Source organism: Tenrec ecaudatus, chromosome 18 (assembly GCF_050624435.1).
Source record: "Tenrec ecaudatus isolate mTenEca1 chromosome 18, mTenEca1.hap1, whole genome shotgun sequence".
Taxonomy (NCBI): Eukaryota; Metazoa; Chordata; class Mammalia; order Afrosoricida; family Tenrecidae; genus Tenrec; species Tenrec ecaudatus.
The window spans coordinates 543,823-564,173 of record NC_134547.1 but is presented as its reverse complement, the minus strand read 5'-3'; the positions used below and the strand labels follow the sequence as shown (position 1 = coordinate 564,173).

Here is a 20,351-nt window from a genome sequence, read left to right as displayed (position 1 = left end):
AATCTGGACTCACTCTTCAGCCAATTAGCGACTTGCATTAGGCCCCCCCCCATTCCATTGGTTTGCACACCCTTACCCTCATCTTGTATATGTCACTTACCATCCCCCAGTGAGACCCCCAACCTCGTCCATACCATAGACATTTCTGTAGCCTCCCCAGTGGCATTTTGCATGCAACTGTGATCCAATCCTGCCCCAGATCTCCAAAACCCCTACTGCCAGAGGCAGTCATCAGCCCTCTTAGCCCTGTAGCTTGCTTTAAAACTTCCAGCTGCCCAGAGCCACACCTCAAACAAATACCCCTGCTCTCATCCTCTGCTTTTGTACACTCTGCCACTTCATCAAAGCCCAGATCCACCGGCCAAAAGGTGGCTTGGAGACTCAGCCTCTGCTGTTTCCTGACAGCTAGATAAATCCCCAAGTGTCATTTTACCTCCATATTTCTTTTCTTTTTTTTAATAAATCATTTTATTGGGGCTCATACAACTCTTATCACAATTCATACATACATCAATTGAGTAAAAGCACCCTTATACATTCGTTGCCCTCATCATTCTCAAAATTCGCCTTCCACTTGGGTTCCTAGAATCAGCTCATTTTCCTTTTTTCCCTCCCCCTCCCTTCCTGCTCCCCTTCCCTCATGAACCCTTACTAATTTATAAATTATTATTTTATCTTATCTTACACTTCCCGGTGTCTCCCCTCACCCACCTTCCTGTTGTCCATCCCCTTACCTCCATATTTCTATGCCGCATTCTGTACCAGGCGGCTCTCTCTGTAGAAGGCTTGACCACCATCCTGAGCCTAAATTGCAGTTGCTACTGGTGTCCAGATTGCCTTCCACTCCCCGGCCTGTCAAAACTCTGTACTTTCTTGTTCAGATGCACAGTTGGCACCTAATTTGGGCACTTCTGGGACATCTTAAAAACATCATAGCTGGAGTCCAACTCTTTTTTCTTCAAATTATTTTATTGGGGGCTCTTACAGCTCTTATAACATTCTATGCATTAAAAAACATTCCATACATCAATTGTGTTAATCATATTTGTACATACATTGCCATAATCATTTTTTAAACATTTACTTTCTATTTGAGCCGTTGGTATCAGTACCTCTTTGTCCCCCCTCCCATCCTTATGACTCCTTGATAAATTATAAATTATTATTTTCATATCTTGCACTGACTGCTGTCTCTCTTCACCCATGTTTCTAACGTTCATCCCCCTGGGGTGGGGGTGGGGTTATGTGTCAATCACTGCAGTTGGTTCCCCCTTCCTCCCCTCCTCCCCCTACCCTCCTGGTATCACTACTCCCATTTCTGTTCCTGGCGAGTTTATCTGGCCTGGATTCCATGTGTCCTGAGCTTTTATCTGCACTAGTGTACTTGCTCCGGCTTAGCCAGAACAGCCAGAAGGGAGGATGGTGGAGCTGTCTCGTGTACTTTGAACATGTTCTCAGGAGGGACCAATCCTGGACAAGGGCACGATGCTTGGTAAAGTAGAGGGCCAGCAAAAGGAGGAAGGCCCTCAGCGGAATGGACAGACATAATGTGTGGGGGACCCTCCTCTCCCCGTAACAATGACTTCAGGACCAGTCAGTATTTCTTTCTGTTGTGCAGAGTCACTATGAGTCAAAACTGACTTGATAGCCGTTAACAACAACTAAGAGGGCCTCAACATTTTTGTGGAAAATTTGTTTATTGTCTCATTTCATTTTCCATGAACTTTGTGAAAGCTCCACGTATACCTAGGTGTACCTTGTATACAGTTCCAGACCTTATCCAGAAACGGCATTCACGTTAAAAAATATATCCCTGTCCTGAATTCTGCACATTCTCGGGGCCCAGACTCATGGAAGGAAAGTCAGAGTCCCGAGGTAACACCAATCCCCAGGACCAAGAGGGCTTGGGGCATCCTCTGCTCGCCTGTACCACGTCCATCAGCAACACTGCCAACCCTAACAGCGCTGAGGGCAGAATGGGCCCGGGTGTTGGGGTCATCGCTATACCACCGAACGCCCACAAGCCCCTGTGCGGCTCGGGCTGAGTGAGCTACAGATGACTCCGTTACTTCGAACCTCGATGGGTTTCCCCAGCGTCAAACGCATCCAAGAACCTGCAGGGTCAGGGATGCTGGGGGCAGGTACGGAGGCCCTGGGCACTCCTGGCACCTGTTATGTCACCCGGAAGCCGAGGCTAATGGAGACGGAGCCATTCGCTGGGAACCGTGGCGCCTGCAAAGGCGCGGAGGGGCTGGGCTCTTGCGGCCTTTAGGGATGGCAGCTCCCTCCGGAGGGTCAGCATCGAATGGACCGCAGATGGACGACTGGGAATGGCCAACGCGGTGCAGGAAGCCCCGCTCACACGCTGCTGTCCACGCTGAAACGCCCTGATCTGAGTCCGGATTGTGGCTTACGACCTGCTCCTACGGTAACAGTGTCTCCCAGTTGGTCGCAAAGTCGACTCGAAGACAAAGGGTTTCTCACTGCTGTTGAGGCCATGCTGGTGTTGCTTGGTGGTTGCCATGGCGATCGCGAAGGGCGCGGTAAGAAGGGAGAGATGCGAACTACATTACCCGAAAGGCCCCTCGTCGCGCGTTGGAACCGGCGCTGGCTGCGCCGGCCGGGGCGGGATTTCCGGCGACGTCCTCCCACCGTTACCTAGGCAACTGGCCTTCCACCACGCAACTCTTGGAACGGCTCCTGGGCGGCTCTTGGTCTCGCGGGAACGGTAGCGCCGCGCGGCCCGAACCGGAGGGGTCCTGAGGGAGCTCCCTCGAGTCTGCCCCCCTCAGCTGCCCTGGGCACAAGGCTCAGAAAAGGGCGGGTCTGGGGGCGCCGAGCCCCCGCGGGGCTCTGGGCACGGAGTACGCGCGGCGACCCGCTTGGCCTGTGAGGGAGGGCCTTCCCAGGTCCCGGGCGGAGAAGCTCCGTGTCCGCGCTCCCTCACAGTGCGGGTCCCTAACTCCCAGTCCAGTGTGGCGGGACGCCGAGGGCTCGCCAGCTGCTCGGGATTCATTTCCCCGTGACGGGGGAGCCCCGTTCAGCAGCGGGACCGAGTGCCGAGCAAATCCGGGCGTATTCACGGAGACGCGCCGCCGGGGCCCCAGCTGTACGAGACTCAGGACGCTGCCACCAGGTAAGGAGCCCCTCTTGGGCCGGGGGTGGCCACTTTGCATTTCCACCTCTCCCCCCACCCCGTGTCCTTTTGTAGCCGGCGCTAGTATTAGCTACGGAGACCTAGTGGCTTCCGTGTTGGGCTGCTAACCGCAAGGTCAGTCATTTGAACCACCAACTGCCCCACCAGAGGAGGCGGCGGCTGCCTGCCCTCATCCAAGTTCACTGCCTGTCACCCACAGGGGCAGTTCTGCTTTATCCAACCAGGGGCTAGGAGCTCAAGTCCGCTTGATGTCCGTCAGTGAGTCTTGGTTAACTTTGTTCCCTGCACTTCGAATAATATATTTTTTGAGTTTCACATGTTACATCAATCCTGTCAGTACTTTGTTCCTTTTTATCGTTGAATAACAGTCTGCTGTATGCATCCCAGCTCACCCTATCATTTTGGTAGTTGTGTTTGAAAAGTCGCTGTCAAGGGTGAAATCGTGAATACTGAACCACTGCTCTAGGGGAAAGGGCCCTCCTGGTGGCATGTGGGTTACTCCTGGGGCTACCAACCCCAGGGTCGGCAGTTCAGAACTGTAGGACAAGATGAGACTTGCAGTCCCCGAAACCCACAGAGCAGTTCTACCCTGCCCTGTTGGGTCTCTCGGAGGGCATGGACTCCGTGGCAGTGAGTTGAGGAGAAATACGGGAATAGTGCTAAGGAGACTGGTCACATTTTAGTCGTATTTGATTAAAACAGACCTTGATGTGTTTGATCTAAAACACCATGGACAACATTCAGTTGTTTTTTTTCTCTGAACGGCACTCCATAGCCCTCTTATTTGTGTTAATACTAGACAGCAATTCAAGGAGCAGGGAGCACTTTCAAGAGTGACATCCTCAACAAAACACACAAAAGTTAAAAGCATGGTACTGCGTGGACTACAACAGGACACTGGTTTGCAGTAGGAAGGCTCAAGTGTGAAGGCAGTGTTCCCTTGTTCAACCTCAGCTGGGAACATGGTATGTCAAGTGACTCAAGGTTTTGCTTTTGTTTTTGCTGCTTTGAGCACTGTTGGGAAAGCATAATTAAGAACAATTTCTTGAGGACGTGTGATGGGCTTTTTTTTTTTCGGTTGCCACCCTGGCATTCATTTCCCTTTTCTCTAACACAACAGTACTCTTCACTGCCTGGAGCTTCAAGTCCTCCCTCTCTCCCCACTATCAGCCATGTTGATCCCACCATCATCCCAGGGGTACATCCTGGATTCATTGGCTTCAGTCAATCAAATCCCTCCCCACAGACTCCATAGAAGAGAAAACAAAATCTCCTGCCAACCCACACAAACACTCCACAAAAGTAGAAGAGACAAACTTTCATGGAGAAAGTTTAAGACTGGAATGTGAGGGATATCACAAGCAATCCACTCAAGAGCTTGCAGAGATGGAAAATTTACATTACCAAGCAAATAAACCCCTAACAGATGTTCTCAAGATGAGCAACTTGTCCCCAAGAGCACCTGATAGTGCTAGTTGTCATCTGGCATTCCTCCTAATTTCACCAGGTTATTGGGTAATTCTTTAAAACACTGCCAGACTCTTCAAAGGGCTGGACAAAAATGTTACATTCCCCCGAGCGATGTAGGTGGCTTCCAGTTCTCTACCTGCTTGCTGACCATAGTATTGCCTATCTTTTTAGTGACATTCTAGTGGATGTGACATGGTATCTCAACAGGATTTTAATTTGTATTTCCTAATGAATAATGATGGTGTTGGGTATCTTTTCATATGCTTATTAGTCATCTGTATATCTTTTCGGATGAACTCTATTCAGCTATCTTGCCCATTTTAAATTGGGTTGTCTTATCATTGAGCTGGGTAAACTGTTTACATATTCTGGGATTGAATTCCTTATCCTTCTCTGGCTTGATCAGCTTGCCAGTTTCTACAAAAAATGCAGCTGGAGCCTGTATCATTCTCATCCCCCTTTACCTAAATGCCTGGGTCATCCCTGACTACAGCCATCTACCAATTGGTCCCAGGAAACGTTTAGTCACAGCCCTTCTCACCACTCATACCCTGTGTTTCTGCCCAAAGTTCCTATCCTGTTTTGATGTAGCTCCCAGTCTGGAGACTGCCCCTGTTCATATCGGCTCCCTCAGGCCTCCACTCCATCTAGGACTCCTTGGAAATCCAGCTCTAACCCAAGACTGCAACTGGTTTTGTGGCTCCACTAAAAGTTTGTTAAGTCTTCAAAATTTTAAGATTCTGTCATCTAAAAGTTAGGCGATCTCACAGCAGTATGTGGATCTCAGGCTTCTCTGAAGCAGAGAAGTGAGCCAGCCACAGTGGCCGGCACATCTTCTGCAGTACCTGGAGAGGGACTGGCTCTGCAGTCAGCTTTGGCCTCGTCCTCATTTGCCAGTTAGCCCACCTTTGGGGTGGGGTGAGGTGGGGAGGAGAGGAGGAGTGTGTTATCCTATGGCTCCCAGCTTCCTCTCAGAAATCTCAACCTGAAAGAGAATCAGGAAGTCCCTCCAGGCTTCTGCCTCTTCCTTTACCCTTCCTTTCATCCACCCAGCCCACCCAGGCCCCCTGGCCAAGAAGATGCCTGTCTGTTCTCTGAAAGCCCAGGCTGTCAGCCACCAGGCCTCTGTTCAAACACTACTCTGTGGTGGGCCCAGCACCCCTGCATCTTGTAACACAGGAAAATTCATAGTCACCAAAAGTTAACAGGCCTAGCATTAGTAAAGCGAGAGCAGTGAACATTTATTGAGTGCTTACTGTGTACCAGTTGTGTGTAGTCACTTAACTCATTTAATCTTCCTTACAACTTACGTCTTGAGCTGCTAACCATAAGATCAGGGGTTCCAATCCACCACACCTCTTTGGGAAAAGATGAGGCTGTCTACTCCCTTAAGATTTAAAAAGTCTCAGAAACCCACAAGGGTACTTCTGCTCTGTCCTGTTGGGTTACTATGAGACGAAATCAACTTCCTGGAAGTGGTTTTTTAAATATGTAAGGATCTAGACTTAGTACTGTGCTTAAGAGCACAGGTTCTGTACCTAACCCTGGCTCTAGAACTCATCAGGATAACTCGTTAGCTTGCCTGTAGGGTGATGTCTTTGACCCTTCTCAGGTGAAAGCCCTTCTAGCACAACATTGCAGGAAAGCCTATAGCTATAGTTCTGACCTCAGCCAACACCAGTGTTCAAAACTCTACTATGGAGTGACTCATTCTCTGACTTCCAGCCCAGTTTCAGTACTCACAGTTCTGACTTGGCCCCTGTAGACCTTATAGTTAGTGCTGCTGTCTAGACTTCAGGAGTAGGGCCCAGGAGACACCACAGCACCGCTAAGGACTCCCAAAGTGTCCTGGAAACAAAGGACCCATTGCCTACTCCAGGGACTACTTGAGATGGCCACACCAAATACTCAACTCGAAGGCTAGCAGATTGTCCTGGCACCAAGGACACAAGATTTGGCCAAGAGATAAACCCTCAGTCTTTCCAAGATTTGGGCTGTAAAGCAAATTAGGTAACTAGACTGAAAGCTATTCCCTGTCATCCTGCTGCTCACAGTGCAACACATGAAGTGGGTCCCCTGCCTCCCTTTATCCACATCATACTGGCAGAGCTCAGTTCTGTTCTTAACCCCTCCCTATACACAACAGGCAGAGCCCCTATGGCTTACACAACAAGACCTTTATCATCATCACACACTCTGGAGCAACTTAAAACAGGCAGTTCCAAGGCCTGGTGAGTTGGTGGCTGGACAGCACCATTGTAGGTGTTACCTAGATTCAACAAGGCCCATAAAGAAGGGACACTAAAAGAGTCATCAGTAGACTCCATTTAGATTCTAATGGACAATATACCTAAACCAAGAGGACTGTAAAGTTGAGGATTAATATCATTCCAATGTGCTCGTCTCTCATGGTTCTTCAGAATCGGAAAGCATGCGCAAAGGTCTGCCTTCCTGAGTATATTGACAGGCATACATGGTGATGCCCTGCCAGTTGGTAGGGTGGTGTGGCATCTACCACAGGCACTGGCAGTGACATATCTGGCAATGGGGCCTGGGCAATTTAAAAAGTACAACATTACTCCTGGAAGTCTTTCACCCACCTGGCACTCAAGAACAGTTTTTCCAGTGAGGTATTGGGATATGCAAGCTCCCATTTTTGATCGATAGCATCTTCACAAAGGTTCCTCTCAGCACTTTCCTCAGAAGTGAGTCATTTTCTGATGAGCAAAGAGGAAGCCACCGCTAAACAGTTCCCCGCATTCACTGCACTGCTGTGGCCTCTCTCTGGTGTGACCTTTGTGGTGCTGAATGAGGTTGTTTTCCTATATTTACTGCTCTCATAAGGCTTTTTTCCCAGTGTGAACTTTTAGATGCTTGTAGAAATTAGAACTGAAGCGGAAAGTTTTACCACATTTGTTGCACTCATAAGGCCTCTCTCTGGTGTGGACTCTCTGGTGCTGACTGAGGATAGAACTTTCACTGAAAGCCTTTCCACACTGACCACACTCATAAGGTCTTTTTCGAGTGTGAACTTTCCGGTGCTTAGCAAGGTTCGAGCTGTAGCTGAAGGCTTTTCCACATTCATTGCATTCATAAGGCCTTTCTCTGGTATGAACTTTCTGGTGTTGAATAAGAGCAGAGCTTTGACTGAAGGCTTTCCCACATTCAGAGCATTCATAAGGCTTTTCTCCAGTGTGAATTCGCTGGTGTGAAACAAGGTTGGAGGGGCAACTAAAGGCCCTCTCACATTGGTTACACTTATAAGGTTTTTCTCCGGTGTGAATCCTTTGATGCAGAACGAGTTTGGAGGTTTGACGGAAAACTTTCCCACACTTTTTGCACTCATAAGGCCTTTCCGTGTTGTGGACTTTGTGGTGCCGAGCAAGATGGGAGCTGTTGATGAAAGCTTTCCCACATTCCTTGCACTTGTGAAGCCTTTCTCCTGTGTGTATTTTCTGGTGCTGAACAAAGCTAGAGGCACAGCTAAAGACTCTGCGGCACTGCCTGCACTCATAAGGCTTTGCTGTATTGTGAACCTTCTGGTGCCGGACAACATGGAAGTTACGAGTAAAGGTTTTCCCACACTGGCTGCATTCATAAGGTCTTTCTCCAGTGTGGATTCTCTGGTGCTGACTAAGTGAGTGCTTCCGAGTGAAAGCTTTCCCACATTCACTGCACTTATGATGGGTGTTTTCATTGTGAACTTTCTGATGCATTTTCAGCAGAGATCGGTGACTGTAGGCCTTTCCACATTCATTACACACATGGGACATTTCTCCAATGCGAGATGTTTGATGGTTCATGTGGGCTGATTCAGCACTGAAGACGTTCCCACAAGCTCTTTCTTTAGCGTGACTTAGCAGGTGGTCGAGGAGAGTGAAGGCCTTTAAGAAGACTTTCCCACAGTCACTGCACCTGAAGGGCTTCTGTCCAGTGCGGACTTCCTGAAGTTGCCTAAGACTGGAGCGGGCTGGGGAGGCCTTCCCATAGTCAGTGCGCCTGCATGGCTTCCCTTCACACGGAGTGGTCTGCTTGTGGAGGTCTGGTTCGTAGCTGCCCTGGACATCCATACCAAACTCCTTGCCTGTGGAGGGCTTCTCTGATGGGGGGACGCTGAAGCGCTTCACTAGTAGGGCTTTGTCCTTGTCCCATCGTAAGGGCTTCTTGCCGCCGTGCCCCTTATGGTGCTGATAAAGGGTTGCACAAATCCAGAACCCTTCCCTACACGTCTTACACATGTGTGCCTTCCGCCTGGGGTGTCTTTCTTGGTGCTCAGTCAGGTGCCAAATTTCTTTCAAGACTGGGCCACACGTGTCACAGATTCTAGCCTTCTCGATGCAGGAACCTTCTTTGGGGGTCCCAGGTTGGAACCCTCCTATAGAAAGGCCATGCTCAGGGAAGGCCTCCTTTACTGCACAGCCACCACCTGAAAGTAGAGGAATGCTGGTGAAGTGTACACTGGGCCGGGAGGGGTACTCGCTTCACAGACATGTTTCTAATCCACTTAGGGGTGAATGTGTGGGATAAGTCAGGGTGAGGAAGGGGAGAACCCAGGCAGGCCAGAGAAAAAGAGGCCTCATCAGGTAGGAGAATACAGGGCAGGGGTTAGGGGTCGGGTTTGGGCTGCGGAGAGGCAAGAACACCAGCTAAACCCCTCAGTTTTCAGGAAAGCTAGACACAGACAGCCCAGGAAACCTGTCAGGAACAAGGATCAGAACCTGGGACACACAGTCATGTACCCAAGGCCAGGAAAATCTAGTGACAACTGGGTAATGGGTGCCCAGAATTGAGGTGAAGACGTGTGTATATCTGACCATGCTACATTCCGGCCAATGTGGGGAGGCCTGCAAAGGAAACTGATGCACAGGAAAGGGTGACAGATGGAGGTCAGGGAGGCAGAGCCATCCAGGGGCTGGAGGCCAGAGTAGAATAAGCCAAGGGAAAGGTGTCCCAAATAAGGAAGGGAAGATGGGAGTACGGTGTGGCTTCTGGCACCAGCAACAAAACGGGTGGACACGGGACAGGCATGACTCAGGACAGGACGTGCACCCAGCCCTGAAGACACCTGCTCCCTAGCCCCCACTCACCAGAGCTAGGATCCCTCTGGGCCTCTCTTGCTGTAGTTAAAGACATATCTACTCTGCCCAGTCCCCAGGGCTCTGTGTCCCACTTCAGTTGGGCCACCATGCTGTACTTGGAGGCTACGGGTCCTTGAGGAAAACCAGGAATGGTGAGTGGTCAGTGTCCGCTCAGAGTGACCCACCCTGTGACAGACCAAAGGGAGCTCAGGCCACCTTCGCAACCAGGAAGAAAGCACAATGTTGCAAAATAGACCTCTGGCACAGTGGTCCAGCAGGTGGGTGCCTGAGGCGCCTGTAACTGGGCGCCGAGGAGGAGGACTGGAAAAGGGGCAGCACCCCAGGCACAAAAGTACCACTAGTCTAGATAGGCTGCAGCAGCCAGACTGGGACTCCTAGCCCTGGCCCCTTCCCCAGGAGCTTCAGGGAACAAGTGTAGGGTTTCTCAGGGAGAAAGCAGGTTGTACATGCAACCCAGCCCCGTGCACGCACACCACACATGCCAACTCCAAGGAACCAAAGGAGGACGTGATACCTATCCTCTGGCTGTGAGAAGGACAGAGCTGTCCTTGGACCAGACAGGAAGGGCAGCATCTAGGACAGGAGGCTGAAGTGGGTGTGAGGGACTTACCCAGCAAGGCCACAAGTGAGAAGTTCTCCAGCATCACATCACGGTACAGGTGCCTCTGAGCCTCATCAAGAAGCCCCCACTCCTTCCAGGAGAAGTACACAGCTACGTCCTCAAAAGTCACCCGACCCTGCCATGATGGGGACAGCTAAGAGAAGTGGACCAAAGGGCAGTAGCAAGAAAGACAAAAGTAGCACACAAGTGAGCCCCACTGGGCCACCAGCCCATGACCCAGCGTCCTACCACCTCTCCAAAGGGAGCATCTTCCTCCATGATCCACGGATCACTGCCCCACCCCCACCCCAAACCCCTGTGCCACTGGAGCCTCTCTTTCCTCAGGCAGCCACTGATCACAGTCTACCTTCAGCAGCCACAGACAGACTTGGTTATTGCCTCCAGGCCTGACAAGCACCCCAACTCACAAACACACACACACACACACACTTTTCGCCAAGCCAGTCCCTTTGTTTCCCCAGATTGTGTGTTCTAGTCACACTCACAGCACACCTCACTCTCTGGGCACTCGTACACACACACCCCTCCCTACTCCAATGTCCACTGTTGGCATCTCCCTATCCCCCCACATGCTACTCTGTAATTGGCGTACATAGGTTGGAGGCTTGGTGAAAGTGTGCCAAGGATCTTACATGTCTTCAAACTTGTTCCACCTGCTAGCTCTTCCTTCAGTGTCCCTACCTGGCTGTGTCTAGTCTCAACCCTCGGTCAACCCAAACCAAACTTGTATCTCTGAGATCCCCAGGCCTCTCTGCCTTTCCACATTATCCCCTCATCAGCTCTAGGATTCCCCTCTCCTGAAACACACGCTAAGCTAAATCCCTCATCTCTCGAGAACCGCAGACTTGGGATTCTCTCAGTTGAATCTGTCTGCCACTGCGCTAATTCACCAGCCTGAAATCCCCAGGCCCAACAAAGACTGGACAAGAAAGGACAGTGGCTCTACGTTGTTGGCCCCAAATCACGATTGCCTTCTATATAATAGAGCAAAACACTGTCTATTACTTTGCTGTCTTCATGATCATTGGTACATTTGTAGAGATGACTGAGCACTAACACCAATAACACAATCAACCTTCATCCCAGGGAGCCTTAGCCATGTAGACCCTCCTCTTCTTACACACTTCTTTCCCCACAATTTTCTTCCCTTTGACTTCACTACACCTATCAACCTGCCCTAAACCATCTCCATTGGCCATCTGTTGCCATACCTACAGATGTCCCTTCTAAATCTGGACCAGAGTGCCACCTCAGTCCAGAGACTGGTTGCTACCACATCCTGCCACAAAACTCAGAACTGTGTCCAGCTGCCTATTTGATCCCTCTACTCAGAGGTCTCATGGACATCTCAGCATCAACATGTCCAGAAACCTGCCTCCTGAACCCACTCTGACTTTCCCATCTGTGGTTGATGAGGCCAAAACCCCCATGGGGTCATCCCTGACTTCTCCCCCTTTCTGAGCCTCTACTGTGTTGAATCTACAGTGCCCAACCACTAGGCCCATCTCCACAAGCACCATGCTGGCTAGCCATTGTCATCACTCCCTACATCTATTATGGTGACATCCTTACCAGTCTCCTGTCTTTCTCTCCTCACTTTCTCTACCTCCCTTTGCATCCCACTCTGCAGCCAGAGGAAGACTGTTAAGGCTTGAGTCAGATCACCTCCTTCCTTTATGAGCTCCAAGCTGTACATGGTTCTGCACTACCCTCAGAATGGAGGCTTAGCTCCCTTAGCTGCCACTCCAGGCCCGACTCCTGCTTCCCACTCAGGTCTCCACTAACCTTCTTGAGACCTGCGGCTGCCTGAACACTCCTAGCCCAGCCTCACCTCCCAGCTCTTACAGACCCTGCACCGTCTGTCAGAAAGTTTCCCACTTTGTTGTTGTTAGGGGCCTCACATCCCTTCTGACTGTGGACAACAGGATGGAACACCGTTAGTCCTGTGCCAACCTCACAATTGCCTTTATGCCTGAGCTTAGTGATGCTGCTACTGTGTCAAGCCCAATGTCCTCCAGGGACTGGTCTCTCATGACATGTCCAAAGTAGTCCAATGAAGTCTCACAGTCCTTGCCTCTAAGGAGCACTCTGGCTGTACTGCTTCCAACGCAGATCTCTCTCTCTCTCTCTCTCTCTCTCTCTCTCTCTCTCTCTCTCTCTCTCTCTCTCTCTCTCTCTCTCTCTCTCTCTCTCTCTCTCTCGAGATTTGTTTGTTTTCTTCCCACTAGATTCTAGACATTGATCATTTCATATAACTGTTGGCCAGGATAAGGGATTGTGAACCTGAAGTAATTCCAGTAGCAAGGGCAAGGTAGAGAAGAGCACTGGGGCAACGCCCTACACTCTGTGTGGGTGGTCTGAGTGAGTCAAGGTGCGGGGCACCCTCTTCTCACCTGAGTGGGCTCCATCTGAGACTGCAGATGGTGCAAGGCCTCGAGAGCAGAGGGCTGCGGCAGTGCGACACAGCTGGCTTCAGTCACGATCGCCGCTTTCCCAGCCCCAGGAGGTGACCTCCGGCTGACTGTCTCACGCTGTGCTTCAGACTCTTCTCTTAAAAGAACGCAGGCCTCAAATGCCTCCGCCAGAGACTAAGCAGCTCCCAGGGACTTGACAACCCTACTACAGGAGGTCTCCGTCCGTTTAAAGGCTGAGAGTGGGAGTAGGGCCCTTCCTCGTCAGTTATTCCCGGCTGGGACCCTAAGGGGAGTTCGTTAAAAGTACTGGATCCCAAGGGCACGAGCAAAGACCCCACAGAAATAGAATGAACGTCAATGGCTGCCGACGCCGGAAGTCCCGCCCCGCCAACGTACCCCGCACGACGTGCTCTTTCCAGGTCTGTCATTGGCCCTGGGTCCTTACAGAGTCTTCTGGGTAGTGTAGTTTCTGCCCGGCATCCGGACGATCCTCATTCTCCATGGCAACGCCCAAGCCACTTCACTGGGATCTGTGGAATACAGACGTTCCACTAATTAGCCAAGCTGATTACAGATGCCAAAAGAAGCGTTAGTCTACATAACATCCTAAAACAGGGTTGGGGTACATACATAGTATCTGAGAATTAACAGCCTGGAACCAGATGGGTAGAGAGTTAGTTTTCTGAAGGCTACAAACTTAGATTTGGAAAATTACCAGGATAGCTCAACATGGCAAACTAACAACAGGGCAGTGGGCTATAGGGAACATGGTCTTAAGGCAAGATGGCATTACCTACACTTTGGGGGACAAAATACCAGGGTAGGTTGGAACACCTCATCTACTCCGGGTTCAGCAACCCCACAGAGTTTCTCTGCTTTGGTGTTGCTCCACTAGCTTGGCTGACTTTACACTCCAGGAGATGTCCGCAAGGCCTGCCAAAGCCCCCTGAGATCGAACTTACAACAGGCCAGGCTCTCCCCTCAACTCTACCTGTGTACACTAGCCCACAGCCTCAGTCCCAAGGCAAGTGCAGCCTGTGCTGTCCTCAGCACATCACCAGACCCTCTTCAAATCCTCTGTCCCCTTCGTTCTGCAACCCATCCCTTCTGTGAAGCCCTCCAGCAAAACTTTGGCCAGCCCATTCCCCTTCTGGGCCCAGATGTTACTATGGTCGTACAGAAAACAACAAGCCACAGCCAAACCTCTACCACTAAAACTCAGATTGAACTCATGTAGGTTTTTAAGATTGTAAATCTTTACAGGAACAGAAGCTTCAACTTTCTCCTTCAGAGTGGCTGGCTGGTGGGTTTGAACCACTGGCCTTTGGATTTGTAGAACTGTGCTTAAGCTGAAGCACCACCTCACAGTGGTCAAGATGTCTAGCCGTCCACCCCTTGGACTTGTCAGAATTTCAGACCTGTGTTTCCACTTGACCACGTTACCTCTTCACTCTGTGGGTTTTGGAGCATCTCAGACAAAAATCCCAAACCCAGCTCCTCTCTTTTCCCCCCGAAACCTGCAGTGGGGTCCCCTTCTCCATCTCTGTGGGCTCTGTTCTTCCCCTGCTCATGCCTCAGTCCTTGGAGTCTCCTGTCACCACCACCCACCCCATCCTCGGACTCATCTGCAAATCCCACAGGCTTTCTCCTTAGAAGGGAGAGGTTGAGAATGCAGCGACTTCAGACTGCAACCACCATGGCCTCCATTGTTGTGGTCACCTCCTTCCTGGTGGGGGAACCCCACCTTCTCTGGCCTCATCACGCCGTCACACAGAAGTCACAGGGCTCCACGTCACATCCTAACTCCAACATCATCCCTTACTTTTCACTCCTTGCTTTCCATGCCCTTGCTTCAAAGCAAGCTCTTTGAGTCCCCTCCCTAGGCTGAGCCCTCCCCTAGGCTTTCTGGTCCCAGCAGAAGGAAAGGAATTCAGGTTTTCCCAAGGCTCTCCTTCAACCCTTTGGCCCAGCTGCTCTTTCTACCTGGATACTCTCACATTTCATCCCATCGGGTGGCAGAAGTGGGAATTTCCACTCTTGTGTGTTCTGCCATGGCCCGACACGAGATCTGGACCAAAAGTGATCTCAGACCAGGCGTCTTCACTCACAGCTTCTGAACACCAAGGCTTGGAATCCTGCTGGGCAGGACCCTGGAGATCCTTCCCCAAGGGTGCTAGCCCGTTAGCACAGCCATGGTCTTCGGCTGGACATCCAGCTGCCCCCAGGGAACTGGGTTGCTGACCCTTCAGCTGCTGAGCCTCACACAGGTCAACAGTAATTCGACTGACCTGGACCTGATTTCCCAATGCCTCTCGTTTGGTTGGTACCACGGAAATCAGAAAGGGTAGCCTTTGTTGAAGCTGGATTAAAACTGCAGTACCTGCAAGGCATTGTGCCATAGGCCAACAGTGGCCCAGGAGAGAGGGCTTTTAAAATAGTGTGTGTGTGTGAGCACCAGCAGAATCATGACTTCCCAGCTTCGAGTCAGGGTCATTTCAGTGGGCTTGAGCATCCTGAATGCCTCCTGAGCAGGTGCATCCAGGTTTGGTTGACAAAAGTGGGGAAGACTGAGAAGGCCCCGCCTTTTGCTTCTTTGTGTCTTCATCCTGGGTGGTTGTTGATGTTAGATACCATCAGATTGGCTCTAGTTCATGGTGACTCCATGCACTACAGAAAGAAACGCTCCCCAGCCCCGCATTGTCTTCATAATTACTGTGAATGTTTGAGTCCAGTGTTGCAGCCACTATACTGTATTCACCCATCTTGTCAGTCGAGGGCCTTCCTCTGTGTCGCTGCCCCTCCTCTTTACCAAGCATTTTGTTCCTGCCCAGGGACTGGCCTCTTTCGACAACATGTCCAGAGGACGTGAGAGTGTCTTCATCTCCCCTCCCTAAACCTTGATTTCCCCAGCAGTAACACGGACAGCCCCTTTAGATGCCCTCCTTAGCCTGTGCAGAAGCCTAGCCATCCACCACAGCCTTTCAGGAAAGACATCTTGAGCATTTCCCCAGTATTTTCAGTGAAAGACAGAGGTGAGGCTGCCTATTCCCTGAAGCTGTCCAGATGTCGGTGACATCTATCCATGAGTTCTCAGGGCAACAGCTGTGCTGCCGGATTCGTGTCAGATGAAGGAAGGGTTCCACTTGTAGATACGTACCATAATCCTGCTTTCCAAGGTCTTGGGACCCCAGTGTTCGTGGGTCTACCACTTAATTTGTTTTAAGAAGGTCAGGACCCTGAAAGGATGGACGCACTGTGAGACTGAGCCATGATTTTCCCAGGGACTCAGAGGCCTTCTAGGTAGTGGAAATCGAGTGCCTGAGTGGAGGATTTCGGTTACAACAGGAGGTTACAGAGCAGGGCCTTCATTCTGGCAGATGTAGGAACAGCCTCGAGTAAGAGGAAAAGTGGGGAGGGCAGTGAGGAGCTTTCAGCAGTAGTCTAGGGTGTGGTGGTATCGGAGACCAGACAGGTGATGGTGAGATCTTTAGACAAGATGGGGATGGGAGTCCCCCAGGTGAGCACAGTGTTGGAGTGTGTGCAGGTGGCTAGAGGGATCTAAGAGGTACCAGAGAAGGCAGACAAGGTGGTATGCTTTGAATGAAGAGCATTGTGAGGTAGCTCCCTGTGTGGAGTGACCATTTGCTACACTGCAAGAACACCTAGTAGGTGGGTTTATCCTCTGAGTGGCTCAAGGTTTGAGAAGCTGGGTATTTATTTGCAGTTGAAGCATATAGCAAGGACAGAGACAGGTAGGTCTGGAATGATAAGTCAGGGGAGGCCAAGAGAGTAACTGGAGGTTTTGTTGCAAGTCAGGAATGGAACTGGATTTTGACTGTGACTTCCAGGGTCCCTCTAGTTGCTGTGTGCAGAGTGGCCTGTGGAGAGTTCGGACGGTGGGGTGGGGGTTGCTCCTGTCCACTGCAGAGAGGAGGGCCCCTCGGTGGGTGGGGAAGAGGTGTTGAAACTGATGACTGCAGTAAGGAGGATGCAACAGTGTGGGACAAGGCATGTGGGGCAAGCCCAGGCTGGGGGCTCGTTTTGATCAGAAGGCATGCTGTGCGGAGCAACCAGAAAGGTATCTCAGAGAACAGTGGGGGCAGGACCGTGGCTGCCACTCTTGGATCAGACAGTGTCAACTGAGTATTGAGGTGGTAGGTTGGATGGGATGACCAGTGGGACCTGGGAGCATTGGTGAGTGGTGTCCACTCTGAAATCGGAGCTTTGGGAGGAAGATGAGCTGGAGGTCTATATAGGAGGTGCTGCCAGGGAAAGGGCAAGGGCCCCTGGGACCCAAGGCCAGAGCTTAAAAGTGTCCCCTCACTCATCGGCCTCAGAGGATCACCTGTTGTCCCCATCATCACAGGACCTGGTGACTTTGGAGGGTGTGACTCTACCTCTCCTGTGACCCCAAAGAACCTTGACTGGGATGTGGTGCTGGGAGTTTCCCACTCCTGGCCTCTCTGGCTGAGGCTCCTTGAAGTGCTTGTCAGAGTTGTTGGGGCTTCAGTGACCATTGCTCTCCTTGAGCCACCCGACACCTATTGCCACAAGGTTACAGTGGCCGTGTGTGTGTGTGTGTGTGTGTGTGTGTGTGTGTGTCTGTCTCAGGTTTCTCTCCATCTGCCCAGTAAGACCACTGGGTTTGGCCATTCTCAAGCAGGGTCATCTGGCAGAAGCTGTGACCTCTCTGTAACATGAATTCTTCTCCCCTTCTCCAGCAGGTATTTCCCAAGAGCTACCTCGTGCCAAGATCTGAGGGTCCAGATGTGGTTATTGCTTTCAGAAACTACTACACTGATCCTGCAAAACTCTCCCTGAAGGCTCATTTTGTGACAGCCCTTTCCCTATTGAATAGTAAAGATGAAGCAGGCTCCTCATGGTCTTCCTCAAGGTGGGTCTCGGACAGATGGGCAAGACACCTGCCCTGCCCTGTCTTCCTCCACAGGACTTGTGGCCACTTCACTCAAGGGGGTCTTTTTTCTGGAACTCACCGGCAGCTGAGGGCATCTGGCCACATTAGCATTCGCTTTTCCAGGACACATCTTTTTTTTTTAATCATTTTATTGGGGGCTTTTACAGCTTTTATAACATTCAATGCATTAATTGTAGCAAGTATATTGGTACATATGTTGCCATCATCATTTTCTAAACATTTACTATTTGAGCCCTTGGTATCAGCTCCTCTCATTTCCTTCCCTCCCCCAATAGGACACATCATTTTGGTGCATTTCCATTTCATCAATGAAAATTACAAAAACTTTACATTTACCTCCTACCATTTATACTGACTTTTTATCCATTTAATGAGACAAATATATATTCAAGTGAATTTTCTTCTAAGCCTTCTAATATTGAAATTATCTGTGATATACCTATCTCTACAGATGTCAGTTTGATGCGAATATAAATTATTAATCCCAGTAAATCGGTTTCATTTATGAAAGCATTACTTCAGCAATAAATATAAACATAGTCAAAAAGTTCTTAGAAAGTAAACATCATATGTAAAGACAAACAATGTAGTGGAGATTGGCATGCTGACTGACCCAAGTGACCTTTATGATACATTGAACCCATTATCTTAAATGTTGTATAATGTTAAATACCATAAATTTTATATAAATATGCAGTATCACAGTTTAATTATGTGTTAATAGTGTATAATTATGTTATTTGTAAATAAAATAAGTTGTTTAAATAAAATGTGTAGTTTTGTTTATGTGCCAACTTGACACATGTCTGTATAGATAGTAAGAAATGTCTGGGACATCGGGCCTCCATCAATACAAGAACATTTTGTTCTAATAACCTGAAATTCTGTGATGCTCACCTTCCCGACATGATCGCTGAAGACAAAATAGGTGCATGTGCTAATGTGATGAAGAAAGCTGATGGTGTCCGGCTATTACATAGTGTTTGAGGTCTTAAAAACTTGAAGTTAAGCAAGCGGCCATCTGGCAGGGGAGCAACAAAGCCCACATAGAAGGAGCACACCAACCTGTGTGACCACGAGGTGTCAATGGTATCAGGTATCAGGCATCAGAAGACCCAAAACAAATAGCCATTCGATGTGAATGATGGGGCTCGGAATGGAGATCCAAAGTCCATCTGTAGATTAGTGGACACCCCTCAGAGAAGGGTCACAAGGAAGGGACGAGCCAGCCAGGGTGCAGGTTAACACCAACAAAAAAAACGTTGTTCTAGTTCAGTGGCTCTCAACCTTCCTAATGCTGCTACCCTTTAATACGGTTCCTCAGGTTGTGGTGACACCCCCCAACCATAAACTTATTTTCATTGCTACTTCCTAACTGTCATTTTGCTACTGTTATGAATCGGATGACCCCTGTGAAAGGGTTGTTCGGCCCCCAAAGTGGGTCTCAACCCACAGGTTGAGAACCACTGTTCTAGTACTTTAATGCTTCCTCCCCGCACTGTCAAGACCCCGGTCTATCTTACAACTCTGGCTAGACCAGAGCATGTATGCTGGTACAGATAAGAGCTCTCAACACACAGAATCCAGGACAAATAAGTATCTGTCCCCTCAGGACCAATAAATATTGATGCCATGAGGGTGAGGGGAGAAAGGGAGAACCAATCACATTGATCAACATACAACCCCAGGGAGGTGAACAACAGAAATGTGGGTGAAGGGAGACAGTGGGCGGTATAAAATATGAAAATAAAAATAATTTATGAATTATAAAGGGTTCACAAGGGTGGGAGGGGAAGAAAGAGGAGCTGATACCAAGGGCTCAAGGAGAAAGAAAATGTTTGGAAATGATGATGGCAACATATGTACAAATGTGCTTGATACAATTGATGTGTGGATTGTTATAAGGGCCTCCAATAAAATGATCTGTTAAATTTTTTTAAAAAGAAAAATGTCTGTAAACCTAGTGTTTAGAGAGGCCAGGAAGAGGCCTAACCTTGGGGGTGGCATTTGGCGGGAAGGGGGTGGGGGGCATTGAGACTGTGCATGTCACTGTCCCAGTGCCAAGGTCAGTGTCTGAACTTCAGTTCCACTTTCTTTTCTTTTTTAGATTGGTGGGAATTTTATTTAGCAGAAAACTCCTATGAGAAGAACTTGAGAGTATAATAGTTCCTCTTTAAAAAACTGCATGAGATACTTTCATTTAAACAAGAGGGGGCTTTTAAAAGTTCATGGAAAAACTCCCGTTACTTTCTGTTCGAATTTCCCAGGAGCCTTTAACATCCTCCTCTTGACATTAATGCAATCACTCAGTGACACGTGGAGAGGAAATTGTTTATACTTTCAAAACTCTTGACCTATGTAAGTGATAAACAGATCACAAATGTGAATTGGCTGTGGCCAAGGTCACCAATGTACAACTAAGAATAGCCATCCTTACTCTTTGACCATAAAAAGAGTTGAAATTATCTCCAGAACTTTCAGCTCCCCTTTCTTTATGTGCTTCTGGATCTTGTGCCCTCTTTTCTCTTGTTTTGCAGGGTCCGGGTCCCCACCCCCCACTTACCTCTGACCTTATGTGTGGGGGAAAAGGCCAGCCCCCTACAACTAACCACGGGATCAGTAAGCGCAATTGTATGCTTAAGTCAGAGAGAAC

At 49.6% G+C, this 20,351-nt stretch overlaps 2 protein-coding genes across 4 annotated transcripts in view; one reads left to right on the top strand and one right to left on the bottom strand.

Moving 5' to 3' along the window:
- The first annotated feature begins 2,666 nt into the window (after positions 1–2,666).
- Positions 2,667–20,351, top strand: part of LOC142431494 (uncharacterized) — a 34,816-nt gene continuing 17,131 nt past the window's right edge. The window contains exons 1-2 of one of the 3 annotated variants that reach the window (XM_075536475.1): positions 2,667–3,136; positions 17,487–17,656. In XM_075536475.1, the coding sequence (XP_075392590.1) occupies positions 17,642–17,656 (15 nt within the window). In that variant the 5' untranslated portion in view covers positions 2,667–3,136; positions 17,487–17,641. Of the gene's footprint in view, positions 3,137–17,483; positions 17,657–20,351 lie in introns of all 3 variants that reach the window. The other 2 variants (XM_075536474.1, XM_075536476.1) reach the window with 2 other exon arrangements.
- On the bottom strand, positions 5,782–13,090 carry LOC142431493 (uncharacterized). Its single transcript, XM_075536472.1, has 3 exons — positions 12,742–13,090; positions 10,337–10,463; positions 5,782–9,053 (listed from the first exon to the last, which is right to left on the bottom strand). The coding sequence occupies exons 1-3, from the start codon at positions 12,754–12,756 to the stop codon at positions 7,465–7,467; spliced, it is 1,731 nt and encodes a 576-aa protein (XP_075392587.1). The 5' UTR covers positions 12,757–13,090; the 3' UTR covers positions 5,782–7,464.